Here is a 27,060-nt window from a genome sequence, read left to right on the forward strand (position 1 = left end):
AGGAAAAATGATCCTAGGCTTGATCCAGAATCTAACTCCCAAATGGGTCCTCAGGCTTAAAAAATACCTTCGCCCATAGCTTCTGTCTCCCCTGAAGAAAACGTTTTCCGTTCGGATGAGGCAGCGGCCACGGGCAAGCAAGTGGTCCCGCGCCCCCGTCCCCTCCCCAGGCGGCCGGCCTGGCTCCGTCACCGCCCGCAGCGTCCGCCCGGGACCCACGCGGGAAGAGGGTCCCAGCCCCACATGCTGCGGGGGGCAGACCCGGGACGCGCAGACGCCAGCGCCGCTGAGGGCCGGGGCCGGGACCGGCCGCGCGGCGGGGACTTCCAGAGCGGCCGGCCACGCTTCCTTAGGTTTCAAGCTTCTAACTTGCTGAACATTTCAGATTTTAACAGCAAAAGCAGCTGACGTCCCCGCGGGCAAGCGGCCTCTTGGGGCCTGGAGCGCCCTGGGTGTGGCCCCGCGCCCTGCAGCGCCCCAGGGCCTCCGCGCCGCCAGCCCCACGCACGAGCCCGCGAGGCCCCCGGGCCCCCGCACGTCCCAAGGCTCCGAGCCTGGACGAACGCGGGCCGCGTGGAGGGGCCGGCGACCCCTGCCCGAGAGCCGTCCCCTCCTGGAGGGAGCGAGCACATGGCGCCCGCGGGATCCAGCCTGACTCCCCGCGCGTGGAGCGGGGGGCGCGCCCTCAGCGGTGGGGCCCGCAGTGCCCCCAGCGCCCGGAAGGGGGCGCCCGGCAGAGCGCAGGCGGGCGGGCCTCGGGCGGCGGGCGCCCCTGACGTCACCGGCCCGCGGTCGCCAGGGCAACGGCCTCATCCCGCGCGCGTCAGAGCCGCCAGTCTCTTGGCAACCGCCCGATCTCCCGCTCTCCCTCCGCCCGGCGCTCGGCCGCGCGTCGCTCTGGCGTCAAAGCGACGTCAATGGGCGGCCCCCGCCCGGGCGGCGGGGGCGGGGCAGGGGGCGGGGACTACGGGGGGCGGGCCGGGGCGGGCCGGGGCGGGGCCGGGCGCCGCGTGCGGCGGAGCGCGGCGGCTCTGGGCTGACATGCGGCGCGGCCCCGGAGGCAGCAGCAGCGGCCGCGGCAGCCGGAGCAGTAGGCACCCGAGCAGCGCGAGCGGCCGAGCGGGCGGCTTCCTGGCCTGGGCGCTCCGGGGGCGGCGGAGGTGAGGCGGCGGCAGCAGCGGACTCCGGGCGGGCGGAGGTGGCCGCCGTGGGGGCTCCGCGCGGGCGCCGGGCCGGGGCTCGGGGTTGCAGCCACCGCGCAGGGTCCCTGGCCTTGCCCGCGCGGGGTTCGCGGGCGGGGTTGGCGGCCCCGCCGCCCTCGGGCTCCCCTTCGTGACGGGGGCCGGGGTAGGAGTGAGTCCGGGGGGCTCAGGGGCTGGGGAGCCGGAGGTCGGGTTGGAGCGGACCGCGGGCGGAGAGACCGGGTGTGGGGGGCGGGTCCGCGAGCACCGAGGTGCCTGGGATGTCGGGGGTGGGGACCGGACGGATCGCGGGCGGCGGGGGCCGGGTGTGGGAGCGGGGCAGGGGGCGGTCCTGGGATCCGGATCGAGCCGACCTTGGGCGGCAGGGCCGGGTGTTGGAGCGGGTCCGCGCCCCGAGGTGCTAAGGGGATCGGGAGTGAGGACGGAACCGGCAGCGGGCGGCGGGAGGCGAGTGTGGAAGCCCGGCTCGGGGGGTCCCGGGATCGGGACGGAACCGAACTCGGGCGGCAGGGGCGGGTATGGGAGCGGGTCTGCGCGCCCCGCGGGGCTGAAGAGGGTCTGGGGTCCGGGTGGAGCGGACCGCGGGCGGCGGGGGCGGGTCCACACCTCCCAAGGGGCTGGAGGGGCCCGTGGATAGAGTGGGGGCGACAGGCGTGGGAGCAGGTCCCTGCGTCCCGTGGGGACTGGGGGCTCCGCGGGCACGGATGGAGCCGACCGCGGGCGGCGGGGGCGCTGGTGGGCTCTGAGCTCTGTGCGGCCCCGCAGGTGCGCGCGGAGCCATGGTTATCATGTCGGAGTTCAGCGCGGACCCCGCGGGCCAGGGCCAGGGCCAGCAGAAGCCCCTCCGGGTGGGTTTTTACGACATCGAGCGGACCCTGGGCAAAGGCAACTTCGCGGTGGTGAAGCTGGCGCGGCATCGAGTCACCAAAACACAGGTGCGTGGGGGCGGCGGGACCCAGCCGGCGGGGCCTCCCCACTGGGCCCGGGGCGACCTGACCTTTGGCGGGTGGACCCCATGCAGATTCAGTGCTCCAGGCTTGATTGTCGTGGTGGGTAAACAGTAACCGTTTTTAGTTCGGTAAAAAAAAAAAAAAAAAAAGGCTTTATATTATGTTGCTGCATAATTTGCACATATATTGGGAGAAAGCAGAGAGGATAATGGCAAAAAAAGGACCAACCTGAGATGCAGTGGTTCATGGACTCAGAGCTAAGCCCTGTAAAGTGAGCCTGCAAATACTTAAGGCACTTACTTAACTCTGATTATTTTAAAATAACATTAGTGGTTACTTTGGTTATGTTTTCCCAACTTCTTGTGACCTTTTGGAGACAGAGTGTTGAGAAATTAACTTGCAAAAAATGAAATGTGTAAATTAGGTTGAGGGTTTTTTTCTTTTTTTAAAAAATCCACAAAATATCCTTTTTCTTTTTAAAATCTGTAGGTTGCAATAAAAATAATTGATAAAACACGATTAGATTCAAGCAATTTGGAGAAAATCTATCGTGAGGTTCAGCTGATGAAGCTTCTGAACCATCCACACATCATAAAGCTTTACCAGGTAAGGGGTCAGCTTGCCTTTCTCTGCTAATCCTGGCAAATGTGGTATATTTTATTTCCGGCAGTGTAAGTCTGCAATTTCTAAAAGTGGCTTCCCTTTTGGGGAGTGTGTGGAAGTTGGGCATTTGGTTGTATAAGGTAAATAGATTGATTTTTATAGGCTGTGCAGATATATTTACAATTATTTTATTGCTTTTGGATCATAATTGAGATTTACTTCATTAGAATTTTATTTAGTATCCTAACCTGATCCAGTTTTAAATGTGTAGAGGTCTGTTGTAAATTTGCTTTACTATGAAAACAAACTCATCTGTAGGTATTGCCACAGGTCATGCATTTAGTATAAAAGGACAAATTTGAGTGAAACTGGAAACTTCCACCTTTGCAGATAATTATTAAGCTTTAAAGCCAGCTGCTCTCACCGGTTTTCATTAGTTTATTTTTGCAAGGACAGTAGGTGTGCATTTGTTTTCCCTATTTAAACTCTTCCATGAAAAACGGAGAGATGAAAATACTTTTCCATAGTAAGAGCAAGGAGCTTGTCATTTAATCCACGCTAGGAACATGCCTTGCCCTGTCCGTCTGTTGGTTTATTTTGTGACTTAATTTTTGTTCTCATGTTGGAATTAATAAATTATATCATCAGGAAATAAGTACTAATTTAATTAGAACAGCAAAGCAATCATTTACACCTCCCTAATGATAAATGACCACTTTTGCAAGGTGAAATCAAGTCTCCCTGCAGAAGAAGTTCTTTGCAGGTGCTATTTCATCCATTTGTGTTGGGTTGAAGTTCCTTGTAATGATTCGTATGAAATGGAATGTGAGATGACTCTGGGATGTTGTTGTGTGTGTTTGTGCAATTAGGACAGCTCGGTGTACAGTGTGGTAGGAGAGAGAATTATGATTTGAAATTATCCCCCAAAAGCCTCTGCACTAGATTGAAAATAAAACTAGCAGTATTGGTGGAACTTGTGTTCACCGTGACGACAGTTTGCTCAGTGTCTTTAAGCACAGAATTCATGCCGTGTGCGCCTGGTTTGTGTTTTGTTTCTGTTGTCATTTTTAAGCTGTGTGTGCTCCATGGCCACTGGTGTACTGCCTGTGCAGCGTGCCCGGCCCATTTCCTCAGGAGTGGGCTGAGCTGGTTTTGTTTTTGACTTTGCTCAAGGGCTGAACCCTAATGGTAGTACCTTACTTTTCTTCCTATTCTTCTCCTTTGCCCATTGTGTGGAATTAGCTCCCTTAAAGAAACAAATTGCCCACGTGATTGGTGCTGGAGGTCTTTTCTGGAGGTGCATTTTCTTACTGCTGCTGTATGTGATTCTTAACTGTTTGGAGATGATAGAATTCAGTGGTGTAACTGACTTTTATTCCTCTGGTTTTGACGCTAGTGTCTAATTTTCTTTCTTTCTTCCTTTTTTTTTTTTTTTTTTAGACAAAGTCTTTGTCTGTCACCCAGGCTGGAGTGCAGTGGCGCGATTTCTGCTCACTGCAACTGCCGCCTCCTGGGTTCACGCCATTCTCCTGCCTCAGCCTCCTGAGTAGCTGGGACTACAGGCGCCCGCCACCACACCCAGCTAATTTTTTGTATTTTTAGTAGAGACGGGGTTTCACCATTTTAGCCAGGATAGTCTGGATCTCCTGACCTTGTGATCTGCCTGCCTTGGCCTCCCAAAGTGCTGGGATTACAGGCGTGAACCACCGCGCCCAGCCACTAGTGTCTAATTTTCATTCGGCTGGCCGGGGCCCCAGAACCCTGCTGAGACACTTCCCTCTTTTTTTCAAGTTTTCAAAAAGTTCAAACACTTTGACTTTTAATTCTTTTCCTCCTCCTCCCTTTCTTCAGTTGGGGATGGGTAAGCAGTGGTCTTAGAGTTATTGTACCACACACAGGGGCGGGGCAGTTAAAATTCTTGCCAAACTGCTAGAATTCATAGAACACTTTTCTTACTAGACTTATAACTCAAAGCAGCAATCTTTGAAGCTTTTTTTTTTTTTTGAGATGGAGTCTCACTGTCGCCCAGGCTGAAGTGCAGTGGCGCAATCGATCGTGGCTCACTGCAACCTCCACCTCCTGGGTTCAAGTGATTCTCCTACCTCAGCCTCCCAAGTAGTTGGGACTACAGGCACGCGCCACCACGCCCGGCTAATTTTTGTATTTTTAGTGGAGATGGGGTTTCACCATGTTGGCCAGGCTGGTCTCGAACTCCTAACCTCAAGTGATCATCAGCCTGGGTGATCCTAAAGTGCTGGGATTACAAGCATGAGCCACCGCCTCCAGCACAAAGCAATAACTGTATATTTTGAACCCAAAGAAATCTTTTTTCATAAGAATATATTGTCTTATCCTTTCCAAAATTTTTGAGTATTCACAGACATAAGTTATATTTTTAAATATCTTTTTAAGTAAAATAAAGTTATTGATTAGTGAGCGAACTTCAAAGGACTATATTGGCATGGCTGTTGTGTGGCTACATGCTGAGTGATGGGCTACATGCTGAGTGAATGAGACTGGGTTCTCACAGCCTCATTCATCCTGTCAATAAAGCTGGGTTCTCACAGCCTCATTCATCCTGTCAATAAAGCTGGGTTCCCACAGCCTCATTCATCCTGTCAATCAAGCGAGTGGGAATAGGGTGTGCGTTCTCTATTACTCAGGTCCCTCTGACTGTTGGCTGGAATCATCTGTTGCCTACTAGGCTTCTATAAAGCCCAGCAGACTTCCAGCGATCTCCTCCTCTGTAGCTTTCAGAATACTCTCCTTTTTTGAGATGGGAGTCCCGCTCTGTCGCCCAAGTTGGAGTGCAGTGGTGCGATCTCAGCTCACTGCAACCTCTGCTTCCTGGGTTCAAACGATCCTCTTGCCTCAGCCTCCTGAGTAGCTGGGATTACAGGCACCCACCACCTCACCCTAGCTAGTTTTTGTATTTTTTGTAGAGATGGGGTCTTGCCATGTTGACCAGGCTGGTCTCAAACTCAACCGATTCTCCTGCCTTGGCCTCCCAAAGTGCTAGGATTATAGGTGTGAGCCACCATGCCCCAGCCTAAGCATCCTCAAATTGTATGTGAGGTGCCTTGAATTAAGTATGACCACAGAGGGGAATTCTAATATATTTAGACCTTTTGTGAGAGCAAAGGTGTATCAGGATAGGCAAGTCAGTGAGGAATTCACCTCTAATTTTTTAAAGCTGTCTTTGTGAGTAGGAATCTCCTATATATTTTTTATTTGAGAAATTTTTCTTTTTCTTTGCATTTTTAAATGATGAATGCCTTTGTCCTAGAGAAGTTAGAAATTTCCTGGGGTTCTGGTGGATGGTTTGTAGCACTGCCTTGTGCCTTTTTTGTGCAGTTAAATGTCAGGTCTTTCTTTTTTAGGTTATGGAAACAAAAGATATGCTTTACATCGTCACTGAATTTGCGAAAAATGGAGAAATGTTTGGTAAGCCACGCTCATTGTCAATATCTGTTGAAAACCAATGGCACGAACGTGTCTGGATTTGCGCGGCCATTGTTTGGGCCACACATCCCAGGACCCCGCGGTGTTCTCCAGGGCTCCCTGGGTGGTGGACAGGCTTTGCCCTGGGGGCTGTAGCTTTGTTTTGTGGCTCCTCAGATTATTTGACTTCCAACGGGCACCTGAGTGAGAACGAGGCGCGGACGAAGTTCTGGCAAATCCTGTCAGCCGTGGAGTACTGTCACGACCATCACATCGTCCACCGGGACCTCAAGACCGAGAACCTCCTGCTGGATGGCAACATGGACATCAAGCTGGCAGGCACGGAGGCCCCGGGGTGGGAGCAGGGACATCAGGCTGGCAGGCACGGAGGGCCTGGGGTGGGAGCAGGGACATCAGGCTGGCAGGCACGGAGGGCCTGGGGTGGGAGCAGGGACATCAGGCTGGCAGGCACGGAGGCCCCGGGGTGGGAGTGTGCCCGCAAACGGCCCTGGCTTCCCGGAACGTGCCGAAACCACAGCCCCTTGCCATTTGCCGTTTAACTTCATCCATCTGTTTCTTTGCCTCTCAGATTTCGGATTTGGGAATTTCTACAAGTCAGGAGAGCCTCTGTCCACGTGGTGTGGGAGCCCCCCATATGCCGCCCCGGAAGTCTTTGAGGGGAAGGAGTATGAAGGCCCCCAGCTGGACATCTGGGTAGGAGCCACGTGTGCGCATACCCCCTTCCCGAGGCCGCGTTCCCCGAGGGCGCTGTGTTCCCGGGGGCGCTGCCGTGGCGCTGACGTGGTTCCGTGGTCCTCAACAGAGCCTGGGCGTGGTGCTGTACGTCCTGGTCTGCGGTTCTCTCCCCTTCGATGGGCCTAACCTGCCGACGCTGAGACAGCGGGTGCTGGAGGGCCGCTTCCGCATCCCCTTCTTCATGTCTCAAGGTGAGTCTCGTGGTCTCGCCTGGGCAGGGGCCTGTGTCTCCTGCAGCCCCTTCGCGGCTGGCTTCGGAGTCCTTGTTGAGTCTGGAAATCAGGCCCAGGTTACTGTGGGCTGCGGGAGAAACCCAGCCCATGGATGCCTTCTCAGTGCCCTATTTCTAGGGTGGACGGGTGCCCTTGCTGCACAGGCTTGTGCCTCGCGCCTGCCGTCCCCGCCCAGTACCCGCACCCAGGGTGCCGGCATCATCCCTGAGTCCAACCCACTGGCTGTGGCTCACCCGGTTTTTCTGTGTCATAAAGATGCCTGTCCACCTGGTGCTCAGGCGTGGGGCACGGCAGAAGGGTGAACCTACGTGGTTCTCTGTGTGGTGGACACAAAGTGTGGCGGCCCCCAGGGTCTGGATCCCTGGCCGATGGCTCCCCTTGGGTGGCAGGACTGAGCCGATGGCCCGGCCCCTGCTCCTGGCCCCTGGTGTGTCAAACCATGTGGGGCGGTGGGTGCGAGCGCAGGCGAGGTCCCGGCCGCCCAGGCTCAGCCTCCTGGCCCCTCCACAGACTGTGAGAGCCTGATCCGCCGTATGCTGGTGGTGGACCCCGCCAGGCGCATCACCATCGCCCAGATCCGGCAGCACCGGTGGATGCGGGCTGAGCCCTGCTTGCCGGGACCCGCCTGCCCCACCTTCTCCGCGCACAGCTACAGCTCCAACCTGGGCGACTACGATGAGCAGGTGCTGGGTATCATGCAGAGCCTGGGCGTTGACCGGCAGAGGACGGTGGAGGTGAGCCTGGCCACACTCGCCCTGGCCTCACCCACAGGGGCTGGGCAGCTGTCTCAGGGGAAGCAGGCACTCACCAGCCGAGTTAAAACGGGAGCACAGGCTAATTTAGGGGCCGGCTTGTCCACCCCACTAAAGGATATTCTCAGTCATCCAAGAATAACCTGGGAGCGGGTGGGCCCTGGGGCTCCCCGCCGCCCCCATGCTGATCTCTGCTCCTCTTGTTCCCAGTCACTGCAAAACAGCAGCTATAACCACTTTGCTGCCATTTATTACCTCCTCCTCGAGCGGCTCAAGGAGTATCGGAATGCCCAGTGTGCCCGCCCTGGGCCTGCCAGGCAGCCGCGGCCTCGAAGCTCGGACCTCAGCGGTTTGGAGGTGAGGGGGAGGAGTCTCCTCCTGGGCCCCAGGCTCCCTCCCCTGTCAGGCACCGGCTTGGAGGGCGGTTCCTTGCGTGGGCAGCGGGTCCCAGGCTGCGTGGGGAAGGGGGTGCCAGCTGCTGGGGGCTGGACTCTGCCCAGAGGCCACTTGTCCCTGACTCATCCCCGGGGCCGGCCTGTCACGCCGCCTTCTGGCAGCACAGCACCAGCGCATGGTCCTGAGCCCAGCCTGGCCAGCCAGTGTCCTTCCGTCAGCTGTCATGCCCACCAGCGAGGCAGCTTGCACTCCAGACAGAAGCCACCTTGTTTCTTCTCTCGATGGTGCTGGTGGTCCCAGAGTCGCTCCCCTGATGGCCTCTTTCCCGTCTGCCGGCCCCAGGTGCCTCAAGAAGGTCTTTCCACCGACCCTTTCCGACCCGCCTTGCTGTGCCCACAGCCGCAGACCTTGGTGCAGTCCGTCCTGCAGGCCGAGATGGACTGTGAGCTCCAGAGCTCACTGCAGTGGGTGAGTGCCAGCAGCGGGTGTGGAGAGAGCTCGCCTCAGCCCAGCCCCGGTGCACCCGGGTCACCTGGAGCCTAAGAAGTCACTGGCTTGTGTCTCTCCAACGCAGCCCTTGTTCTTCCCGGTGGATGCCAGCTGCAGCGGAGTGTTCCGGCCCCGGCCCGTGTCCCCTAGCAGCCTGCTGGACACAGCCATCAGCGAGGAGGCCAGGCAGGGGCCGGGCCTAGAGGAGGAGCAGGACACGCTGGAGTCCCTGCCCAGCAGCACGGGCCGGAGGCACACCCTGGCCGAGGTCTCCACCCGCCTCTCCCCACTCACCGCTCCATGTAAGTGTCCCTGGGGGCCCAGGAGGACACCGATGGATAGGCTTATAGTCGACGTGAGGGTGGGCTAGTTTAGAATGGACGTTTTGCCCGGCAGCCTCTCAGGTTGGATTTCTCAGGATTTGCCATTTGTTTTAATCCCTGAGACCACACAGTTGATGTTTAGAGGCTGCCCTGCATGTGGTCGTTCTAGTGGAGGATACAGCATGGGGTTTGGCCTCCAGCAGGGTCCTCCCCAGGCCGCCCCTGGGTGCTGGGAGGGCAGCCCCTCGGCCTGAGCTCCACTGTGACCTGCCCCTGCAGCTGCACCGTGATGGCGGTGCCTTTGGGGCTCCCTGGGCTCTGGTGGCATCGAGCCCTCTTCCCACCAGGTTGAGGGCAGGGATGGGGAGGCCAGCACAGCCGCGTGTGCCCAGCAGTGGCCAGGGGAGCCTGTTCCTCTGCACTGCAGCAGCAAAAGCGCCGTCCTCCCCCCACAGGTATAGTCGTCTCCCCCTCTGCCACGGTGAGTCCTGCAGAGGGAACCAGCTCGGACAGTTGTCTGACCTTCTCTGCGAGCAAAAGCCCTGTGGGGCTCAGTGGCACCCCGGCCACTCAGGGGCTGTTGGGCACCTGCTCCCCGGTCAGGCTGGCCTCACCCTTCCTGGGGTCGCAGTCCGCCACCCCAGTGCTGCAGGCTCAGGGGGGCTTGGGAGGAGCTGTTCTGCTCCCTGTCAGCTTCCAGGAGGGACGGCGGGCGTCGGACACCTCACTGACTCAAGGTGAGCCGCGCTCCTCCCACACTTACCTCCACCTTCCCCAGGGGATCATGTGTGTCTTTGGAAGTACGTGACTTTGTCCGTGATGGCAGATGGCACCCCCTGTTCTCCACCGGGCCTGGGTGGGACCCTCAGTGCTCTGGGCAGGCTGGGGTGCTCAGTGCTCTGGTGGCTTGGGGGGTCACGGCCTGCTGGGATAGACATACGTGGGTCCCTGAGCACGTGGCCTCCGTGGCTGGTTCTGAAAGCAGAGGAGACGACTCTCTGCTGGGCAGCACCTCCGACTTGGAGGAGGCATGGGGTCAGGGAAGGGCCCTGGCTGCCGGCTGCCTCCATGCCACCCCGGGGCTTGGGTGCCAGACTCCTGTCCAGACATGCTTGTGTCACCTGTCCTTTCCTTACCCCCCACCTGAGGCTTGGAAACCCCCTAGGCCAAGGGCCGTGGATACTGGGCTGAGAGCCAGGTGGCCGTTGACCTACTGATTCATTCTCCCTGCAGGGCTGAAGGCCTTTCGGCAGCAGCTGAGGAAGACCACGCGGACCAAAGGGTTTCTGGGACTGAACAAAATCAAGGGGCTGGCTCGCCAGGTGTGCCAGGCCCCCGCCAATCGGGCCAGCAGGGGCGGCCTGAGCCCCTTCCACGCCCCTGCACAGAGCCCAGGCCTGCATGGCGGCGCAGCCGGCAGCCGGGAGGGCTGGAGCCTGCTGGAGGAGGTGCTAGAGCAGCAGAGGTAGGGCCTGCCCCCGCCCTGGGACCCCGGGTGGGCACACGGCAGGTTGTCTCCTCGAGGAACCTCATCTGCTAGGTGGTGCCCTCCTCTCTGTAGCCCAGTGCACACCCCGCTCCCAGCCAGGGAGATGTGTGGGGCATAGGTCCTAGGTGCTGAGCCGTGGGGGTGCAGCAGGCGGGAGTGTCCTTTAAAGTCCCTGGGTGGGTGAGGGTGGCGGGGAGCGAGAGCGCCTTGTGGCCGCATCTCTGAGCTGCTGAGAAACCAGGTGGAGAATGAAAAGTGGGGCGCGATTGAAAGGTGGGGCGCGGTCAGGGATCAGCCATGCACCTGCCCTCGGCAGCTGCAGCTGGCAGCTCCACGGGCGGGCCCTGCCACACAGGCACTTGGAAACCTGAGAACCCTGTGAGCCGGCGCAGTGACCACCCGTCCTCTGTTCCCACAGGCTGCTCCAGTTACAGCACCACCCGGCCGCTGCACCTGGCTGCTCACAGGCCCCCCAGCCGGCCCCTGCCCCATTTGTGATCGCCCCCTGTGATGGCCCTGGGGCTGCCCCACTCCCCAGCACCCTCCTCATGTCGGGGCTCCCACTGCTGCCGCCCCCACTCCTGCAGACCGGCGTCTCCCCGGTGGCCTCGGCGGCACAGCTCCTGGACACACACCTGCACATTGGCGCCAGCCCCACCACCCTCCCCGCTGTGCCCTCACCACGCCTGGCCAGGCTGGCCCCAGGTTGTGAGCCCCTGGGGCTGCTGCAGGGGGACTGTGAGATGGAGGACCTGACGGCCTGCCCCCTAGGCACCTTTGTCCTGGTGCAGTGAGGGCAGCCCTGCATCCTGGCGCGGACACTGACTCTTACAGCAATAACTTCAGAGTAGGTGAGGACGTCTGGACTCAAAGCCAAGAACTTTCTAGAAGTGAAATAAGCAATACGTTAGGTGTTTTGGCTTTTTAGTTTATTTTTGTTTTATTTTTTTCTTGCACTGAGTGACCTCAACTTTGAGTAGGGACTGGAAACTTTAGGAAGAAAGATAATTGAGGGGTGTGTCTGGGGGGGGGGCAGGAGGGGAGCGGGGTGGAGCGAACACATCTGCAGTGCCGTGGTGTGGGGATCTCGGCCCCTCTCTCTGAGTTCGTCGTGGTTGAGATGATTACCTCGGACGTCCACGGAAACGAGCGGGCACATCGTCGTCCGCTTGTGTGTGTGTGTGTGTGTGTGCGCGCGCGTGTGCATTGATCACTATCCATTTCTTCAGTCAACACTCTCCACTTCCTGATTCATGCTTTAATGAAAACTGTGAACTTTCTGCTTCATGTATCAGTTTTAAAGCAGCTCTAAGTGGTCAGCCCAGGCAAAGATCATCTACAGATTCTAGGAATTCTCTCCCCTGAAATCAAAACCTGGAAGACATTTTTTTCTTATTTGAGATGAGATGTTTCATCAACTGCTCAAGAATTAGTTTTCCAGGACTCTTCGGAGGAACCGCAGGAAGAACCTCAAAGAGGGCAGAGGTGACTTCAAAGTGCTGGGGACTCCGTCCTCAGGGTCACTTGGCCCTGAGCCCCTGGGTGCCCTTGTGGAAGCCCAGAAGCTTCTTCCTGCTGCACCTCCCATTTCCGCTGCTGATGACGTTTATGCATTTCACGATGGGGTCCAACAAGAACACCTGACTTGGGTGAAGTTGTGCAATATTGGAGGCTGACTGCAGGGCTGGGCAGCTGGGAGACAGGCTCATGGCTCATGGCTCAGGGCCGTGCCTGCCCTGGGCCGGGAACCCCCTCCCCACCCCCACCTAGGCTCTTTGGCTTTTGTTCAAGGAAGGTAAAGTGAGAGGTTTAGGTCAGTGTTTTTAAGTTTTTGTTCTTTTTTAAAGCAAATCCTGTACATGTATCTACACGGGAGACAGGTAGACACTACTTATTTGTTACATTTTGTGCTACACGTTTGTGTTCCAGGTTTAAGCTTCCTTCACTCTTGTTAAGAGCGTCCCTGTCAGCACAGATGTGCATTGAGGAAGGGGCCCCGGGGCCTTCCCTCCCTCAGCACTGGGGTGGAGGCAGCAGGAAGGGGCGGCCCTTACCTGGCAGGTCCCGGCGCACCTCTGGCAGGTGGACTCCGTGGGGCTCCACCAGCCAGAAGCCTCTGGAAGACAACAAAGGCAATGCTGCTCCCTGAGTCCAGTCCCCGCCCCCAAACCCAGCCCAGGTGCCTTCAGCTACTTCGGCTTCTTACACCCTGCAGTGTTAAACAGAGGCATTGAGAAAGGGGAAAGGCGGGTATTTTTAAAAGCCAAAGATTGACCCAGTTACTTGAGGGTAGGGAGGCGGGCCCAGTGCAGGAGGCTGCATCCCTGGCCTGCTGGTGCCCACCGGGGGCTGCACCTGTGCTGTGCCGCAGGGAAGCTGGCTGCCCCCATTCCTGCTGCTGCTGCTGCTGCTGCTGCTGCTCTGTGGCTGTTTCAAAGACTGGGCGAAAGGCTGTCCGGAGGGCAGACCAGGTGCCTTGCTGCAGAGAAAACACCAAAGTCTCCTGTTCGCTCATAAAGAAGTTTTTGGGATGGGAGAGAATCCAGACCATCTTGGGGCAGCCAGGCCCTTGCCTTCATTTTTACAGAGGTAGCACAATTGATTCCAACACAAAACCCCTTCCCCTTTTTAAAATGATTTCTGTTCTAATGCCATAGATCAAAGGCCTCAGAAACCATTGTGTGTTTCCTCTTTGAAGCAATGACAAGCACTTTACTTTCACGGTGGTTTTTGTTTTTTCTTATTGCTGTAGAACCTCTTTTGGAGGACGTTAAAGGCGTGTTTTTCTTGTTTTTTTAAGAGTGTGTGACGTGTGTTTTGTAGATTTCTTGACAGTGCTGTAATACAGACGGCAATGCAATAGCCTATTTAAAGACACTACGTGATCTGATTGAGATGTACATAGTTTTTTTTTTACCATAACTGAATTATTTTATCTCTTATGTTAACATGAGAAATGTATGCCAAATGATTAGTTGATGTATGTTTTTTAATTTAATATTTAAATAAAATATTTGGAAGGAAAAGACCTTGACTTTTTCCCTTCCTCTCTCTCATCTCTCTGGGAGCTCTTTCCTTCCAAGCGGCTTCCCTGAGAGGCCACATCCTCCAGGCTTGTGGAAGTTTCAAATCTTAAAGAGGAGGGCACGGAGCCAACTCCTGCATTCCACCTCACCGCAGGCAACTAATGGCCTTCCGTCTGCAGAGGACCCCTCCCCCTGCGGCAGCCACAGGTGGCCCCGTGGTCTGCCCCCTCAGGACCCTTCCCCGGTGGCCGGGCTCAGTCACTGAAAGTCTCACGGGCTCAGTCACTGAAAGTCTCAGCACTGCCTGGGGCTGCCGGCACCATCCATCCTTATCCCATCCTCCGCCAGGTTCTCTTGAGTCTGGTTATAAATTAAGCAGTTGGAGAATCTCACAGCCAAACCATTTCCTGGTCTCTGAAAGGCTTCATCACCTTCCAGCGAGAGGGCACACATTGCTGCTTTATAAGAACAAAAGATTTGTTCATGTTGTCACCTGGCGGATATTTTGGTTAAAAAAAAGCTGTTCAACCTCTTCGCTCCCTTTAAGGTGGTCCTTACCAAAGTGGACTCCTTGTGCGCTGTTGGTGGGAGGGTCAAATGGCGCAGCCTTTATGGGAGAGCAGTGTACCAGCTCCTCAAAGATTAGAACCACCACATGATCCGGCCGCTCCTCCTAATGGTATGTACCCTGAAGAACTGAAGGCAAGGTCCAGAGAGGTTGGTACACCCATATTCACAGCAGCACGATAACAGCCATACTAGGAAGCAGCCCGAGGGGCCGTCAGCCGATGAAGGGATCAAGAAGATGTGGTCCCACCTGTAATCCCAGCACTTTGGGAGGCCGAGGTGGGCGGATCACCTGAGGTTGGGAGTTCGAGACCAGCCCGACTAACATGGAGAAACCTCATCTCTACTAAAAATACAAAATTAGCCGGGCATGGTGGTACGTGCCTGTAATCCCAGCTACTCCGGGGGCTGAGGCAGGAGAATCGTTTGAACCCGGTAGGCGAAGGTTGCGGTGAGACAAGATTGTGCTGTTGCACTCCAGCCTGGGCAACAAGAGCGAAACTGTCTCAAAAAAACAAACAAAGAAGATGTGGTCCATGCGGACAGTGGAATAGGCCTCAGCCGTACCAAAGGAAAGCCCAGCACGGCTGACAGCGAGGATGGCCCCTGAGGATGCTGTGCTCAGTGGAACAGGCCCGTCATAAAAGAACACACGCGCAAGGTCCCTAGAGGGGACAGATTCACAGAGACAGAAGGGGGAGTGGGGGGCGCCGGGGGCTGGGGGAGGGGCTGCTGAGCCAGAGATGAATGGGTGGGAATTGCAGTTTAAGAGGATGAAAAGTGCTGGAGTGGGGTGGTGGTGATGGCTGCATAACAGCATGAATGTTCTTAATGCCACTCAACTGTGTACCGAAAATCGTTAAAACGATTAATTTTACGTTATGTGTATTTTACTTTTTTTTTTTTTTTTTTTTGAGACGGAGTCTCGCTCTGTCGCCCAGGCTGGAGTGCAGTGGCGCAATCTCGGCTCACTGCAAGCTCCGCCTCCCGGGTTCACGCCATTCTCCTGCCTCAGCCTCTCCGAGTAGCTGGGACTACAGGCACCCGCCACCACGCCCGGCTAATTTTTTTGTATTTTTTAGTAGAGACGGGGTTTCACCGTGGTCTCGCTCTCCTGACCTCGTGATCCGCCTGCCTCGGCCTCCCAAAGTGCTGGGATTACAAGCGTGAGCCACCGCGCCTGCCACTTTTTTTTTTTTTTGAGCCTTGCTTTGTCACCCAGGCTGGAGTGCAGTGGCGTGAACTTGACTCACGGCAACCTCCGTCTCCTGGGTTCAAGCGATTCTCCTGCCTCAGCCTCCTGAGTAGTGGGGATTATAGGCGTGCACCACCATGCCGGGCTAATTTTTGTATTTTTAGTAGAGATGGGGTTTCACCATGTTGGCCAAGCTGGTCTCGAACTCCTGACCTCAAGGAATCTGCCCATCTCAGCCTCCCAAAGTGTGGAGATTACAAGCGTGAGCCACTGCGCCCGGCCCACAATGTTTTTAAGAAGAAAACAAAGTTTTTTCTCAAGGGGGCAGATGCTCAGTGAGTGCACGGCAGTTCCCATGAGGAAAGCAGGCAGGAGCCATGGGCAGGGGTGGGCACGGGGCAGGCCACTGTCAGTGCTGAGGCTGGCTGGGCATAAGTGTGGCCGGGGCCAGCCTTATTGTTCCTGCTCAGACAGGGCTTCCTGGCCCTCGGGAGAGCCTGCCCGGTGACGGCCCCTCAGGCAGCTGGATGGTGGGAGAGGCCGGGAGGGGGCTCTTTGTCTTCTGAGTCATCTCTGCGGTTTTGCTGCCTCTAAGAACAGAGCAGTAGCCTCTGAGGTCGTGGCTGTGGCTGGCGCTGGCTTCGTGGCTTGAGGCCGTCTGACAGGGAGGCCAAACCAGGGCTGAGACTCCTGAGCGAGTGGAGGCCCCTGCTCGGGCCGTGCCTGTGTGCGGGAATCTGGCAGGGGAGCTGGGGGCCCACGGAGCTGCTCTGTCTCCAGGCAGCCTTGTCGCCCCGCCCCACTCAGAGTGGGGCCGCCTCAGGACACCGAGGTTAGGCTGCGTGGCATCTGCTGAACAAGCAGCCGTGTGGCTGTGCTGAGGGCACCTGTGTTTATTGTTTGGGAGCCTTAGAAACCAGGAACCTCAACTCGGAACCTCTTGTCGTGTCGTGCATGCGAATTCAGGGTGTGACCTGCCCGTGTCTCAGCTCCTCCACCCAGTGGTCAGCTCCTCGTGGAGACGGCTGTGTCTCATGGGGTTCCAGGGCACCGAAGCAGCCAGCAGGTAGCGACTCCTTAACACACAGCATTGGCGAAACCATCCCTGCGTCTCCCATACTTGGGCGCTTCTTCCAGAACTTGTGATGGTGGCGACAACGATGGCGATGATGATGGTGATAGAGGCTTAGACTTTCCGGGTTGAAAGTTGGAGCCCCGCTCGGGGAGCCTACCGCAGGCCTTGTAGGACCCCAGAATTCTGCCCTGGGCTCCTTGATCTGCTCCTGAGTCATTTCAATCCCTCCACTGGGGAGGTCCCGATGGGTGGAGGGAGCTGGCCACACCCATGGCTGTGTTTGCCCCTCACCTGAGGGTCCATTGCTGCCCCTTGCCCAGGTCCGGCACCGTGAGCGTCCCCCACCCACCCCGGGCGTTCTGCAGGATGCTCTCGCTGAGGACATGTTCCTTCCTGCTGGGGCTTGGCGGGGCTGAGCCGGGCCCTGGCACACCCTTGGCGCACCCCTAGTACTCGATGGCACTTCTGAGCCACGCGGGGCTCTGGGGTTCTGGGACTTTCTTTTTCAGTCTGGTGAGGGGCCAGGTACCGCCTGGAGCTTCAACCAAAGCAAATCAAGTGACTGCCGTGTCCTTGCTAATACAAGACGGAGGCACGCCCAGCCAGCTGACATGCAGAGTGGCACAGTGGCTGAGAACGTGGCCTCCGTTGCTGCACACCTGAGTTTGCGTTCTGGTGCTGCAGCTTTCCAGCCCTTTGTTGTTGATGCGACGGCCACACGTGCTCCGGGTCAGCAGGCTGCTCCCGTGACAAGGATGTGACACGCAGGGTGCACAGTGGGCCCTGAGGAAACACGATGGCATCCCCGAGCGCCATCCCCAGCAAGAACGGGGCCAAACACCCGCCAGGGAAGAAGGACTGCGGTTGACCAGATTGTCGGCGACCTGACCACCTGCTTATTCCGTTGTGGACGCACCTCCTCTGGCAGGGGTGGGAGCGGAGGCCTTCTTCGCCTGGAGGCGCCTGGGCCCTGCCTGTGTGCTTTTCTGTCAGCCTGAACCGGTGGCGCTGTCCTCGCTAGGCCGCGGGATAGGAAGAAGGCTTTCTGGCCGTCCAGAAATACTGGCTCCCAGGATTGGGACTGGCCTCTCGGGGTGGGGGTGGGGAGAGGGGGATGCCCCAGCCAGAGGGAGGTCCCTGGGGCCAGCCTGGAGGGAGCTGAGGGAAGTCCCACCTGTTTCTGCACGTGCTCGCCTCCCTCGGAGGCAGGAACTGAATCTGACCTAAGAGGAACTGACTCTCTTGGGGTGGAAGAAACAGAGTTGGCTTCTTCGTTTTTCTTCCAGAATAACGCCGGGGTGTTGAGGCGGCATGCTGGCGAGGGCTTGGGTGCGCACAGCCGCCCTGCGTGTGGCCCCACCTCTGATCTTGGGAGGAGTTCGCTGTTCGGAACCGAGCAGGTCCTGAGGAAGGTGTCCAGGTCTGGCTGTTCAGAGACCAGGAGGGCTGGGCTCGGGGTCCTGCCTATGCAGCTGGTGTGGCTGCCTGGCAGAGAAGAGAGAGGGGGAGAGGGGAGGAGAGAAGAGGAAAGGAGAGAGAGAGAGGAGGGAGGCAGAGAGGGAGGGAGGGAGAGAAGACAGAAGGAGAGAGGAGAGAGGAGGGAGGGAGGAGGGAGAGGAGGGAGGGAGGGAGGAGGGAGAGGAAGGAGGGCGGGAATGTTCAGTTTCTTTCCTCAGGGGAACTGCTGGGGTCTCGGTCTGACTCACTTTTTTCTAATTATTATTATTTCACTTATTTGAATGTGATTTCTGTTAAAAAAGAAAGAAAGAAGGAAAGAAAGAAGAAACAAGAAAGGACTTAGCAAAAGTGCTCAGGGAAACCAGGTGGCCAGAAATGCTCCATTCCCCTTTTGTCCTTTGCAGTGTTCTGGGCTGGAATGAATGGGCTTCCCCAGCAGATTTTAGGGGCTTTTCTTTGAAATTTGAAGGAGAAGGTACCTTCCCGTGATCACAGACCGTGTTCCCTTCCAGCCAAGAGGTTAAGTGAAAAGCCCGGGGCCCTGGGTTCCGGGGGGGTGGGGGGGGGGGTGCGGTGCCGGAAGACTGTGAGGCGCAGGGGAGAACGCAAATCCAAATCCATCTCAGCAGAAATGTGCCCCAGAACAAATCAGCTCCACCGAGCTCCCAGTGACCTGAATCAAATGCATCGTCTTTGGCATGAAGTTCAAGGAGTTCTGCCGGGCACCGACCTGGGTCACCACCATCAGAATCCACGCACAGAACACGCCTGTCACCCAGAAAGCTCCCCTGGGCTTTCCGCTCCGTGCCCTTGCCGTGCTCCCGGCCCCAGGCAATGGATGACCTGCTTCCTGTCACTGGGCGTGCGTTTGCATTTTCCAGAATTCCTAGGAATGGAATCAGACAGCGTGTGCTCCTGATGGGCTGGCTTCTCTCACTCAGCGTAATTAAACGTGGCGTCCTCCACGTGCCGCGCATCAGGAACTCATTCCTGTTTCCTGCTGAGTCGTGTTCCGTGGTGGGGAAGGCCACCGTTTGTTTATCCACTCACCTGGTGATGAACGTTTGGGTGGTTCCCAGCATGGGGCGATTATAAATGCTGCTGCTGTGAATCCTGGTGTGGACATGTCTCATTTCTCTTGGGTAATGTAGGCCAAGGTGGAGAGGCTGGCTCGTGTGGCATGAGAGTGATTCACTCGACCAAAGCCGCCCAGCTGCTCTCCAATGTGGCTGCTCCTATTTGCATTTCTGCCCACCACATACGAGAGTTCCAGTTGCTCCAACCCTCGCCAACACTTAGTGTTGTCAGTGTTTTAAATTTTAGCCACTTGGATAGTGTGTCATGGTATCTTATCATGATTTTATCTTGCATTTTCCTGATGACTGGTGATGTTGACCATCTTGTAATTAGCCATTCTATTTTTCATATTTATTTGCATTTTTGCTGGTTTTTGTTTTTTGAGACAAGGTCTCGCTCCATCACCCAGGCTGGAATGCAGTGGTGCCATCTTGGTTCACTGCAACCTCTGTCTCTTGGGCTCAATCAGTCCTCTCATTTCAGCCTCCTGAGTAGCCGGAACTACAGACATGCACCACCGCGCCTGGCTAATTTTTGTATATTATTTTTGGTAGAGAAGGGGTTTCACAATGTTGCCTAGGCTGGTCTTGAACCCCTGGGCTAAAGTGATCCTCCAGCCTCCCAAAGTGCTGGGATTATAGGCATGAGCCCCCGTGCCCCACCTTTGCTAATTTTTATTGGGTTGTTTGAATTCTTATTATTGAGTTGTTGGGGTTCCTTATATTCTGACCTTATATTCTGAACCCAAGTCCCTTTGTCACATGAGTGTATGTGTCTGTACCCCCTCCTCCTTCCACACACAGAATATTTCTCTCCATTGTCACTTGCCTTTCATTTGAAGAGTGAAGAGTTGAAGGTTTTTATTGTTATGAAGTCCAGCTGATCATTTTATCTTGTGCAGCTGGTGCTTTTTGTGTCTTATCCAAGAAAGCTCTGTCTACCCCAGTGTTGGGGGCTCTCCTGTGTGCCCTTCCAGTGGGTTTATGCTTTCAGCCTTCGTGACTACAGCTCTGTCCACTTTGAGTTGATATTTGCCTCTGGTTCGGGATAGCAGTTGAGGTTCATTTTTATTTTTTTCTGTGGATAACCAGTTGTTCCAGCACCATTTACTGAAAGACTCCGCTTTGCCCATTGAATTAATATGACACATTTGTGAGAAATCAAGTAACCATCAACTTGAGAGTCTGCTTCTGGGCTCTGCTGTGTTCCGCGGATCTGTCTGTTCTGTGGCACGGCACGTGTCTTTTTTTTTTTTTTTTTTTTTTTTTTGAGATGGAGTCTTGCTCTGTCGCCCAGGCTAGAATGCAGCGGCACGATCTTGGCTCACTGCAAGCTCTGCCTGCTGGGTTCATGCCATTCTCCTGCCTCAGCCTCCCGAGCAGCTGGGACTACAGGCGCCCGCCACCACGCCCAGCTAATGTTTTGTATTCTTAGTAGAGACAGGGTTTCACCGTGTTAGCCAGGATGGTCTCCATCTCCTGACCTTGTGATCCGCCCACCTCGGCCTCCCAAAGTGCTGGGATTACAGGCGTGAGCCACCGCACCTGGCCAGCACAGCACGTGTCTTGATTATTATTATCCTCATAGCTTAAATCTTGATGAAACCAGGTAGTAGAAATCATCTAATTTTGTTCTTTCTCTAAATTATTTTTGCTTTTTTAGGTCTTTCACATTTCCATATACGTTTTAGAATCAGCTTGTCAATTTCTGCACCTTGTATTGACGCTATCTACTTGTGTAGAATTGTTATTATTTCTTCCTTGAATGTTTGAGTCCCTAAGTGCTTCTTTAAATCACGGAAGGCATGTGGAGCTAGTTTCTTAGTCAGAAGGTTTTGAATCCTAAATTCAGTTTCTTCAGTAGGTTGAGAGCCATTCAGATCTGGGATTTCGTTTTCGAGTGAGTTTGGAAGTTCGCGTCTGTCTCGGCACAGGCTCCTGTCCTCCGGGTTGTCAGGTCTATTGGTATAAAGTCCACAATATTCTCTCTCTTTTTTTTTTTTTTTTTTTTTTGAGATGGAGTCTTGCTTGCTCTGTCACGCAAGCTAGAGTGCAGTGGGGCGCTCTTGGCTCAATGCAAACTCCACCTCCCAGGTTCAGGCGGTTTTCCTGCCTCAGCCTCCGGAGTAGCTGGGATTACAGGTGGCTGCCACCACACCCAGCTAATTTTTGTATTCTTAGTAGAGACGGGGTTTCACCATATTGTCCGGGCTGTTCACGACCTCCTGACCTCAGGTGATCTGCCCACCTCAGCCTCCCAAAGTGTTAGGATTACAGGCATGAGCCACCACACCTGGTCCACAATATTCCTTTATTACCTTTCTGTTGTGTAGAATCTGTGCTAATGTCTTCCATTTCGTTTCTGATATTAAAGATTTGTATTTACTCTCTTTTATCTTTTTGTTTGGAAGTTTATCAATTTGTTTTAATTTTTCAAGATCCACCCTTGGGTTCCATGGATTCGCTTTATTGCTTATTCATTTTCTATGTAATTGATTTCCTCTCTTTATTATCACCCATTTCTACTTTGATTTGAATTTTCTCTTCTTTAGCTTTTTAAAAGATCAAATCATTGATTTTATGTCTTGTTTCTGATATAAACATTTAAAGCTCTGATTTCTCAATAAGCACGCCTTTAGTTACATCCTGTATGTTTTGGTGTGTTGTGTTTTTATTTTCATTTAGTTCAAAATGTTTCCTGTTTTTAGGCTGGGCACGGTGGCTCATGCCTTTAATCCCAGCACTTTGGGAGGCTGAGGCAGGTGGATCACCTGAAGTCAGGAGTTCAAGACCAGCTTGGCCAACATGGTGAAACCCCGTCTCTACTAAAAATACAGAAATCAGCCGGCTGTGGTGGCATGCACCTGTAATCCCAGCTACTTGGGAGGCTGAGGCAGGAGAATTGCTTGAGCCTGGGAGGCGGAGGTTGCAGTGAGCCGAGATCGCACCACTGCACTCCAGCTTGGGTGACAGAGCAAGGCTCCGTCTCAAAAAAAAAAAAAAAGCAAAATGTTTTCTGTTTTTCTTGTAATTTCCTTCTTTAGCTGTGGGTCACTCAGAAATGTGTTTCATTTATAATTATTTAATACTTAGCCATTTTTAGGTATGTTTTAGTTGTTAATTTTTAATTTACAGCTGATTGCTTGGGTCTGCTCCATGTGCCCTGAGAAGAGCGCGTATTCTGCTGCGGTCGGGGAAGCCTCCAGACATTCGAGCGAGCTGGAGATGCTGTCTTTGGAGCTGTCTGCATTCCACTGACCTGTCTTCTTTCTCTGTTCATTGCTGAGGGAAGAGTGTGAGGTGGCAGACGAAGCTCGTGCCTTCATCTGTGTCTTCACTGCTCTCAGTTCCAGCTGCGTATTTTGAAGCTTTTCATCACGTGCATGCATATTTAGGACTGTGTGTCTCCTTAACAGGCCGACCCTTTCTTCACTGATGAACTGTCTCCACGTGTCCATCTTCCTTGCCCTGGAGTCTCTGTTGCCTGCGATGTTCACGGCCATGCCAGCCGCCCCGGGGTCAGGGTTTGCGTGCTGTATCTTTGACCATTTCCGTATTTGCAGTCTGTCTTTGTCTTTCAGGTGTGATTCTTGCAGACACCATACTTTAAAGTCTTTGATTTTTAGCCAGTCCGACCATCTCTGCTTTTCTTTGGTGAGTTTAGCCCATTTAACCGTCTTTTTTTAACTTTTTTATTTCCATCGGTTGTAGGGGAACAGGTGGTATTTCACGTAGGTTGCTGAAGCCCTTTTAGCATTGAGTGTAGTGAATGACATGCCTGTGTTTCTTGCTCTGTGTCCAGTCGGATTGTCTGGTCTCCTCTTTGTTCCTGGGAATGTCCTCTTTTCATGTCATCTCCTGGGTCGACTGTGCGTTAATTACCCATTGTATCTCCACGTGGGAAGGGGATGGGGTGCACATGCCTCTGTCCACGTCTTCGTGGTCAGATGGTAGACGCCGGGCCACAGCAAGCATTAGGGAGGCTGTGGGCTTGCCTGAAACCATCACTCTTACTGTGTTTGGTGGAATGGTGTTCTTATAAAATTTATTTTTATGATAACAATGACAAAACACATTTAAAAACTACTAACAAATGCAACAGCCTCAGTTGGTAGATGTGGAATGACAGCTTCTCTAGGATGGGGTGGTTTGTGTGCCTACAAGTCCCAAGCCTGCACAGGGGCCGGCCAGTTCCGGCTGTAGGACTTGCCTTGCTCACGTGTGACGTCTGGCACCTGGTGGCTCCTCCCTGCAAAGCCCTGCAGCCTCGCCGAGCTGTAGAACTGCTCTAAGCCCTTCTCTTCTGCCTGCCAGGAGGGTGACAGCTACGCCTGCCCCCGGGGGTCTGAGGACATAGCAAGGGCAGGCCTGGGGCGAGCCTGGTGGGGAGACCCAGGCAAACGTGAGCCATGGTTAGTCACAGTTGGGAAGCTTGTCCTGGGATGTGTGCAGCCTGGTTACGCCAACGTGTACATCAACTCTTGTCAGGGAAAGGTGAAGCTCGGGGCCCAGAGGCCTGGGCTGAATTTCAGCCCAGGGCAGCTAAGCCCAGCTCCCGGCCTCTGGTCCTGGACGTGCCTGATGTCCATCTTAGCAGACCCCATAGAGAAAGTGGGAGAAGGAAATGGGCTTGCCAGCAGGGCCAGCTGTCCAGAGGGCATAGGGCAGCCTTCCCATGTGGGCAACGGTTGGCCTACTGGTGCAGAGCCTTCTAATGCCACAGTAGGGCCAGCCGGGTCTTTGAGCCAGGTCCTCGGGCCAGCCCAAGGCCTTTTCTGGCACTCAGCTGGATCAAAGGCTTGGCTTTCAAAGGGGACTCCCTGGGCAGATGTTGCAGTTTCCAGTGTCAGTGGTGACGGGGTTGGGCCTGGCTGGAAGGGCCTGGAGCCCTGCTGGACACCACCCTGCAAGCCCGCCTGACACCCGGGGAAACTGGGGGCTCTGCCCACCCTTTCCCGTGCCCAGGGGTGCAGGCAGGCCGTGCCATGGCATTCTGGGCAGGTGTGTTGAAGACGTTTAATGGGCGAGTTCGCTCTCGGCATGGGGTATAATTAATTTTCCTGAAATAGGCATGACAGCCCAGCAGTCTGCGTGTCTGAGTCAGGCAGTGATTATTACCTCTCACCGGCATGATGCGCCATCGGCCACTCAGAATTCAGAGCACCACAGCTCCCCGGGCCCTGCTGGGGTGGTGCAGGGGGTTCGGGGCTGGCCAGGGCTTGGGAGATGCTACCCCATTCAGTACCACCCTGCCTGGAGGCTTGGGATCCAAGAGGCGTTTGTGGCTCCCAGGTGTAGGGTTGGCACCAAGGGTGGCAGGAAGGTTACAGCAGTGGGTGAGGGAGCGGGGGGGTCCAGCAGAGCTTGCAGGGGATGGCTGGAGCTGCCCTTGGTGAGTGGAGCGCACAGCCGGGTCCTGTGGGGGACGGGGGCACACCCCGGCAATGCCCCCAGTCGGGAGAAAGAGCCTGGGCTCCAGTGATGTGGGCTGGCCACGGTTGGGAGCAGCGGTCCGAATGGGGTGAAGCTTGCCTTCGCGTGTCCTGGGCCACAGTGCAATTGGGTCACTCTCTGGTCCCCACCCCGGGCAGTTTCCAGGAGCAGGAGCAGGAAGTGAAGGGCAGGCTCAGCCCAGTGGGCAGTGATGGCTGCCTGGCCCTCCCATCACAAAGCCTGTGGTGGCTCTGGGCACCCCTCCTACCTGGGACCGAGCTGTTTCTCACCCCAGGCCTTGCTGACCGTCCAGGTCTGGGGTCTCCCGGGGACAGGCTCTGCATGTGGGATCCATCTGTATCCCAGGGCCCCTGCCGTGGCCAGGCTCTCATCCCTAGGGGCTTCTGGTCTCATTTCTACCCCAAGGAAGCACCCACAGCAGGTGGCCTCAGCACCCTCCCCTCTGCTTCCTGGACCCAGCGACTGGCCTCTCCCCGCTTGATGGCACATGCTCAGAGGCCTGTCGCAGAGGCTTTGCCCACAGTGGTTTATGTCCTGAATGCCACTGTGCCCAGGCCCCTGGGGATGTTCCGCCCTGAGGTTGTCATCGCAGCCTCCCTGCTTTATGGGTCAGGAAACTGAGGCACACGTGGCCGGGGGACCAGAGGTGGGCGGGAGCCCCCAGCAGTGCTCCTGTGATAGGGCTGAATTGCCCCTGCCCGGCACCCAGATGGAGCAGTTGGCGTAAGCAGGGGTGCACGTCTGCCCGTCCAGGGCGGGTGTTGGCCCTGAGGGTACAGTCCTCTGCAGCTGCAGGACCCCAAGCCCCTCAGATGGGAGATGGTTGGACTCTGGGACGTTCCCCAGATGCAAGGCTGGGGGTGTGGGCCTCTGGATGTAGAGGCTGGCTAGGCTGCCTTCTCCCACCTCCCATTCCTGGGGCTCATCTTCCTGTGTCAAAGGGTGAGGCCTCATGCGTGGGTAAGGTGGGGAGCAAAGCAGAGATTTTGTCCTCACAGGGATGCACATGGGGAAACTGAGGTCTCAGGTTAGCTGGGAAGTACATAAGGGTGTCGTCCTGCAGCTGAGCGGAGTGGCCGGCCCCATCTTCCTCCTTCCCTCGCTGGGCAAGCTCTCCTGGTGACCTCACCAAGGCCTCTCAGTCAGCCCACTTCACAGAGGGAGAACTAAAGGTTGAAGCCTTCAGTCCAGATCACAGAGGTGGTAAATGTCTGAGCGGGTCAGACCCTGGTCCTGCAACCAGACCTCAGAGCCCCCTGGGCAGTGACAGGCCTCTAGGGCATCCTGGGTTTTGTTGCCTGTGCTGCCCCCCAGGGCCCCTCCCACCACCAGAGATGCTGCCGGAGAGCGGGGGGCTCAGCGGGTGGCCAGGCCCCTCTCCCACCCCGCCCCCGCAGGAGGAAGGCCGTGGCATTTCAAGGTCGACCTCCACTTTCACTTTCTTTTTAAGAAGGAGGGTATTATGGGTTGAATTGTGCCCCCAGAATGGTATGTCCAGGTCCTAACCGCTGGCACCTGCAGTGATCTCATTTGAAAATAGTCTGTGCAGATGTCATCAAGTTAAGATGAGCTCATAGTTGAGTAAGGTGTGTCTAATCCTTGTATGACAGGGGTCCTGTCACAGGGACACCTGAAAGGAAGGGAAATTGGGACCCAGAGTCACGGGCGCGAGGGAGACGGTCATGTGAAGACGGAGGCTGGAGTGGCACAGCCACAAGCCAGGGGCTACCAGGGGCCACCAGGAGCTGGAAGAGATGGACGAGGCAGGGAAGGATCTTCCCCTGGAGCCCCTGGAGGGTGCGTGGCCCTGCCCACATGTTGATTTTGAACTTCTGGCCTCCAGAACTGTGATGGAATGAACTTCTGCAGCCACAGGAAACTAAGAAGCCCAAACACGCCAGTTCCTGTCTGTGAAGGACAAAAGACCCACGCACTGAGTCACCAGGGGCCATCAGGGAAGAGCCTGGGCTGGGGTCCTAGCACCAGAGCCCAGAATCCCCGCTTCCAGTTCTCAGCTGCCCCATGGTGTCTGCTCTCCTGCCCTCTCCACGCTCCAGGGCCCTCTTTTTGTAAAGAAGAAATATTTTCCTCATGGAATGACTCCCTCCTCCCACCCAAACAGGATCATATTTCTGCTTTGAAACAGACACTTCTGCTGTGAGCAGCGGCATCCTTAAATAAACACATCCTCCCTGTTGGGGTAGACAGAGGCAGATGGAAAGACACAGAAAACAGGGCGCAGAGCCCTTGCTTGCGGGCGGGACCCGCGACTCCCCAGCCTTCCCTTCCCTGCCCACTTCTGCCTCCTCCTCTTCGTGGGGTGTCCCTGGGCTCTCCTCCCCCATGGCCCCCAGAAACAGCCTTGGGGCTTCTTACGTCCTGCGACCTCCTCAGAGCTGTTCTGGGGGCTCTTGGCTCTTGCAGCAAGGAGCTGCATTGAAGTGCTTTCCAGGGAGGTGGGGGCCTCGGCATGCGGGACCCTCAGAAGGCTGGACCCAAGCGGGGACCCAGGCCGCCTGTTCCTGGTGAACTCACACAAACTCCATTTCCCTCCTCCTCAGGCTGCCCGGAAGCC

At 55.9% G+C, this 27,060-nt stretch overlaps 2 protein-coding genes and 1 long non-coding RNA gene across 4 annotated transcripts; all 3 read left to right on the forward strand.

The window, feature by feature from the left end:
• Positions 1 to 1,005: 1,005 nt before the first annotated feature.
• Positions 1,006 to 13,660, forward strand: SIK1 (salt inducible kinase 1). Of its 2 annotated transcripts, none has more exons than XM_063640513.1 (14): positions 1,006 to 1,160; positions 1,968 to 2,137; positions 2,642 to 2,758; positions 6,136 to 6,199; positions 6,374 to 6,535; positions 6,786 to 6,910; positions 7,020 to 7,143; positions 7,696 to 7,919; positions 8,148 to 8,294; positions 8,634 to 8,801; positions 8,908 to 9,124; positions 9,601 to 9,882; positions 10,379 to 10,610; positions 11,053 to 13,660. In XM_063640513.1, exons 2-14 carry the CDS (start codon positions 1,982 to 1,984, stop codon positions 11,426 to 11,428), a joined length of 2,394 nt encoding a protein of 797 aa, XP_063496583.1. In that variant the 5' UTR covers positions 1,006 to 1,160; positions 1,968 to 1,981; the 3' UTR covers positions 11,429 to 13,660. The 2 variants fall into 2 exon arrangements, with proteins under 2 accessions (XP_063496583.1, XP_055135813.1); XM_055279838.2 differs by having other exon boundaries at positions 8,676 to 8,801.
• A 3,448-nt stretch (positions 13,661 to 17,108) lies between these two features.
• On the forward strand, positions 17,109 to 19,066 carry LOC129483051 (uncharacterized). The gene is made up of 4 exons (XM_063638504.1): positions 17,109 to 17,254; positions 17,519 to 17,917; positions 18,360 to 18,430; positions 18,582 to 19,066. The coding sequence occupies exons 1-4, from the start codon at positions 17,109 to 17,111 to the stop codon at positions 18,872 to 18,874; spliced, it is 909 nt and encodes a 302-aa protein (XP_063494574.1). The 3' UTR covers positions 18,875 to 19,066.
• A 2,700-nt stretch (positions 19,067 to 21,766) lies between these two features.
• Positions 21,767 to 26,687, forward strand: LOC134736821 (uncharacterized). Its single transcript, XR_010121171.1, has 2 exons — positions 21,767 to 22,685; positions 26,329 to 26,687. It is a non-coding gene; the product is annotated as an uncharacterized lncRNA (long non-coding RNA).
• The last annotated feature ends 373 nt before the right edge of the window (positions 26,688 to 27,060 follow it).

This window comes from Symphalangus syndactylus, chromosome 5 (assembly GCF_028878055.3).
Source record: "Symphalangus syndactylus isolate Jambi chromosome 5, NHGRI_mSymSyn1-v2.1_pri, whole genome shotgun sequence".
NCBI lineage: Eukaryota > Metazoa > Chordata > Mammalia > Primates > Hylobatidae > Symphalangus > Symphalangus syndactylus.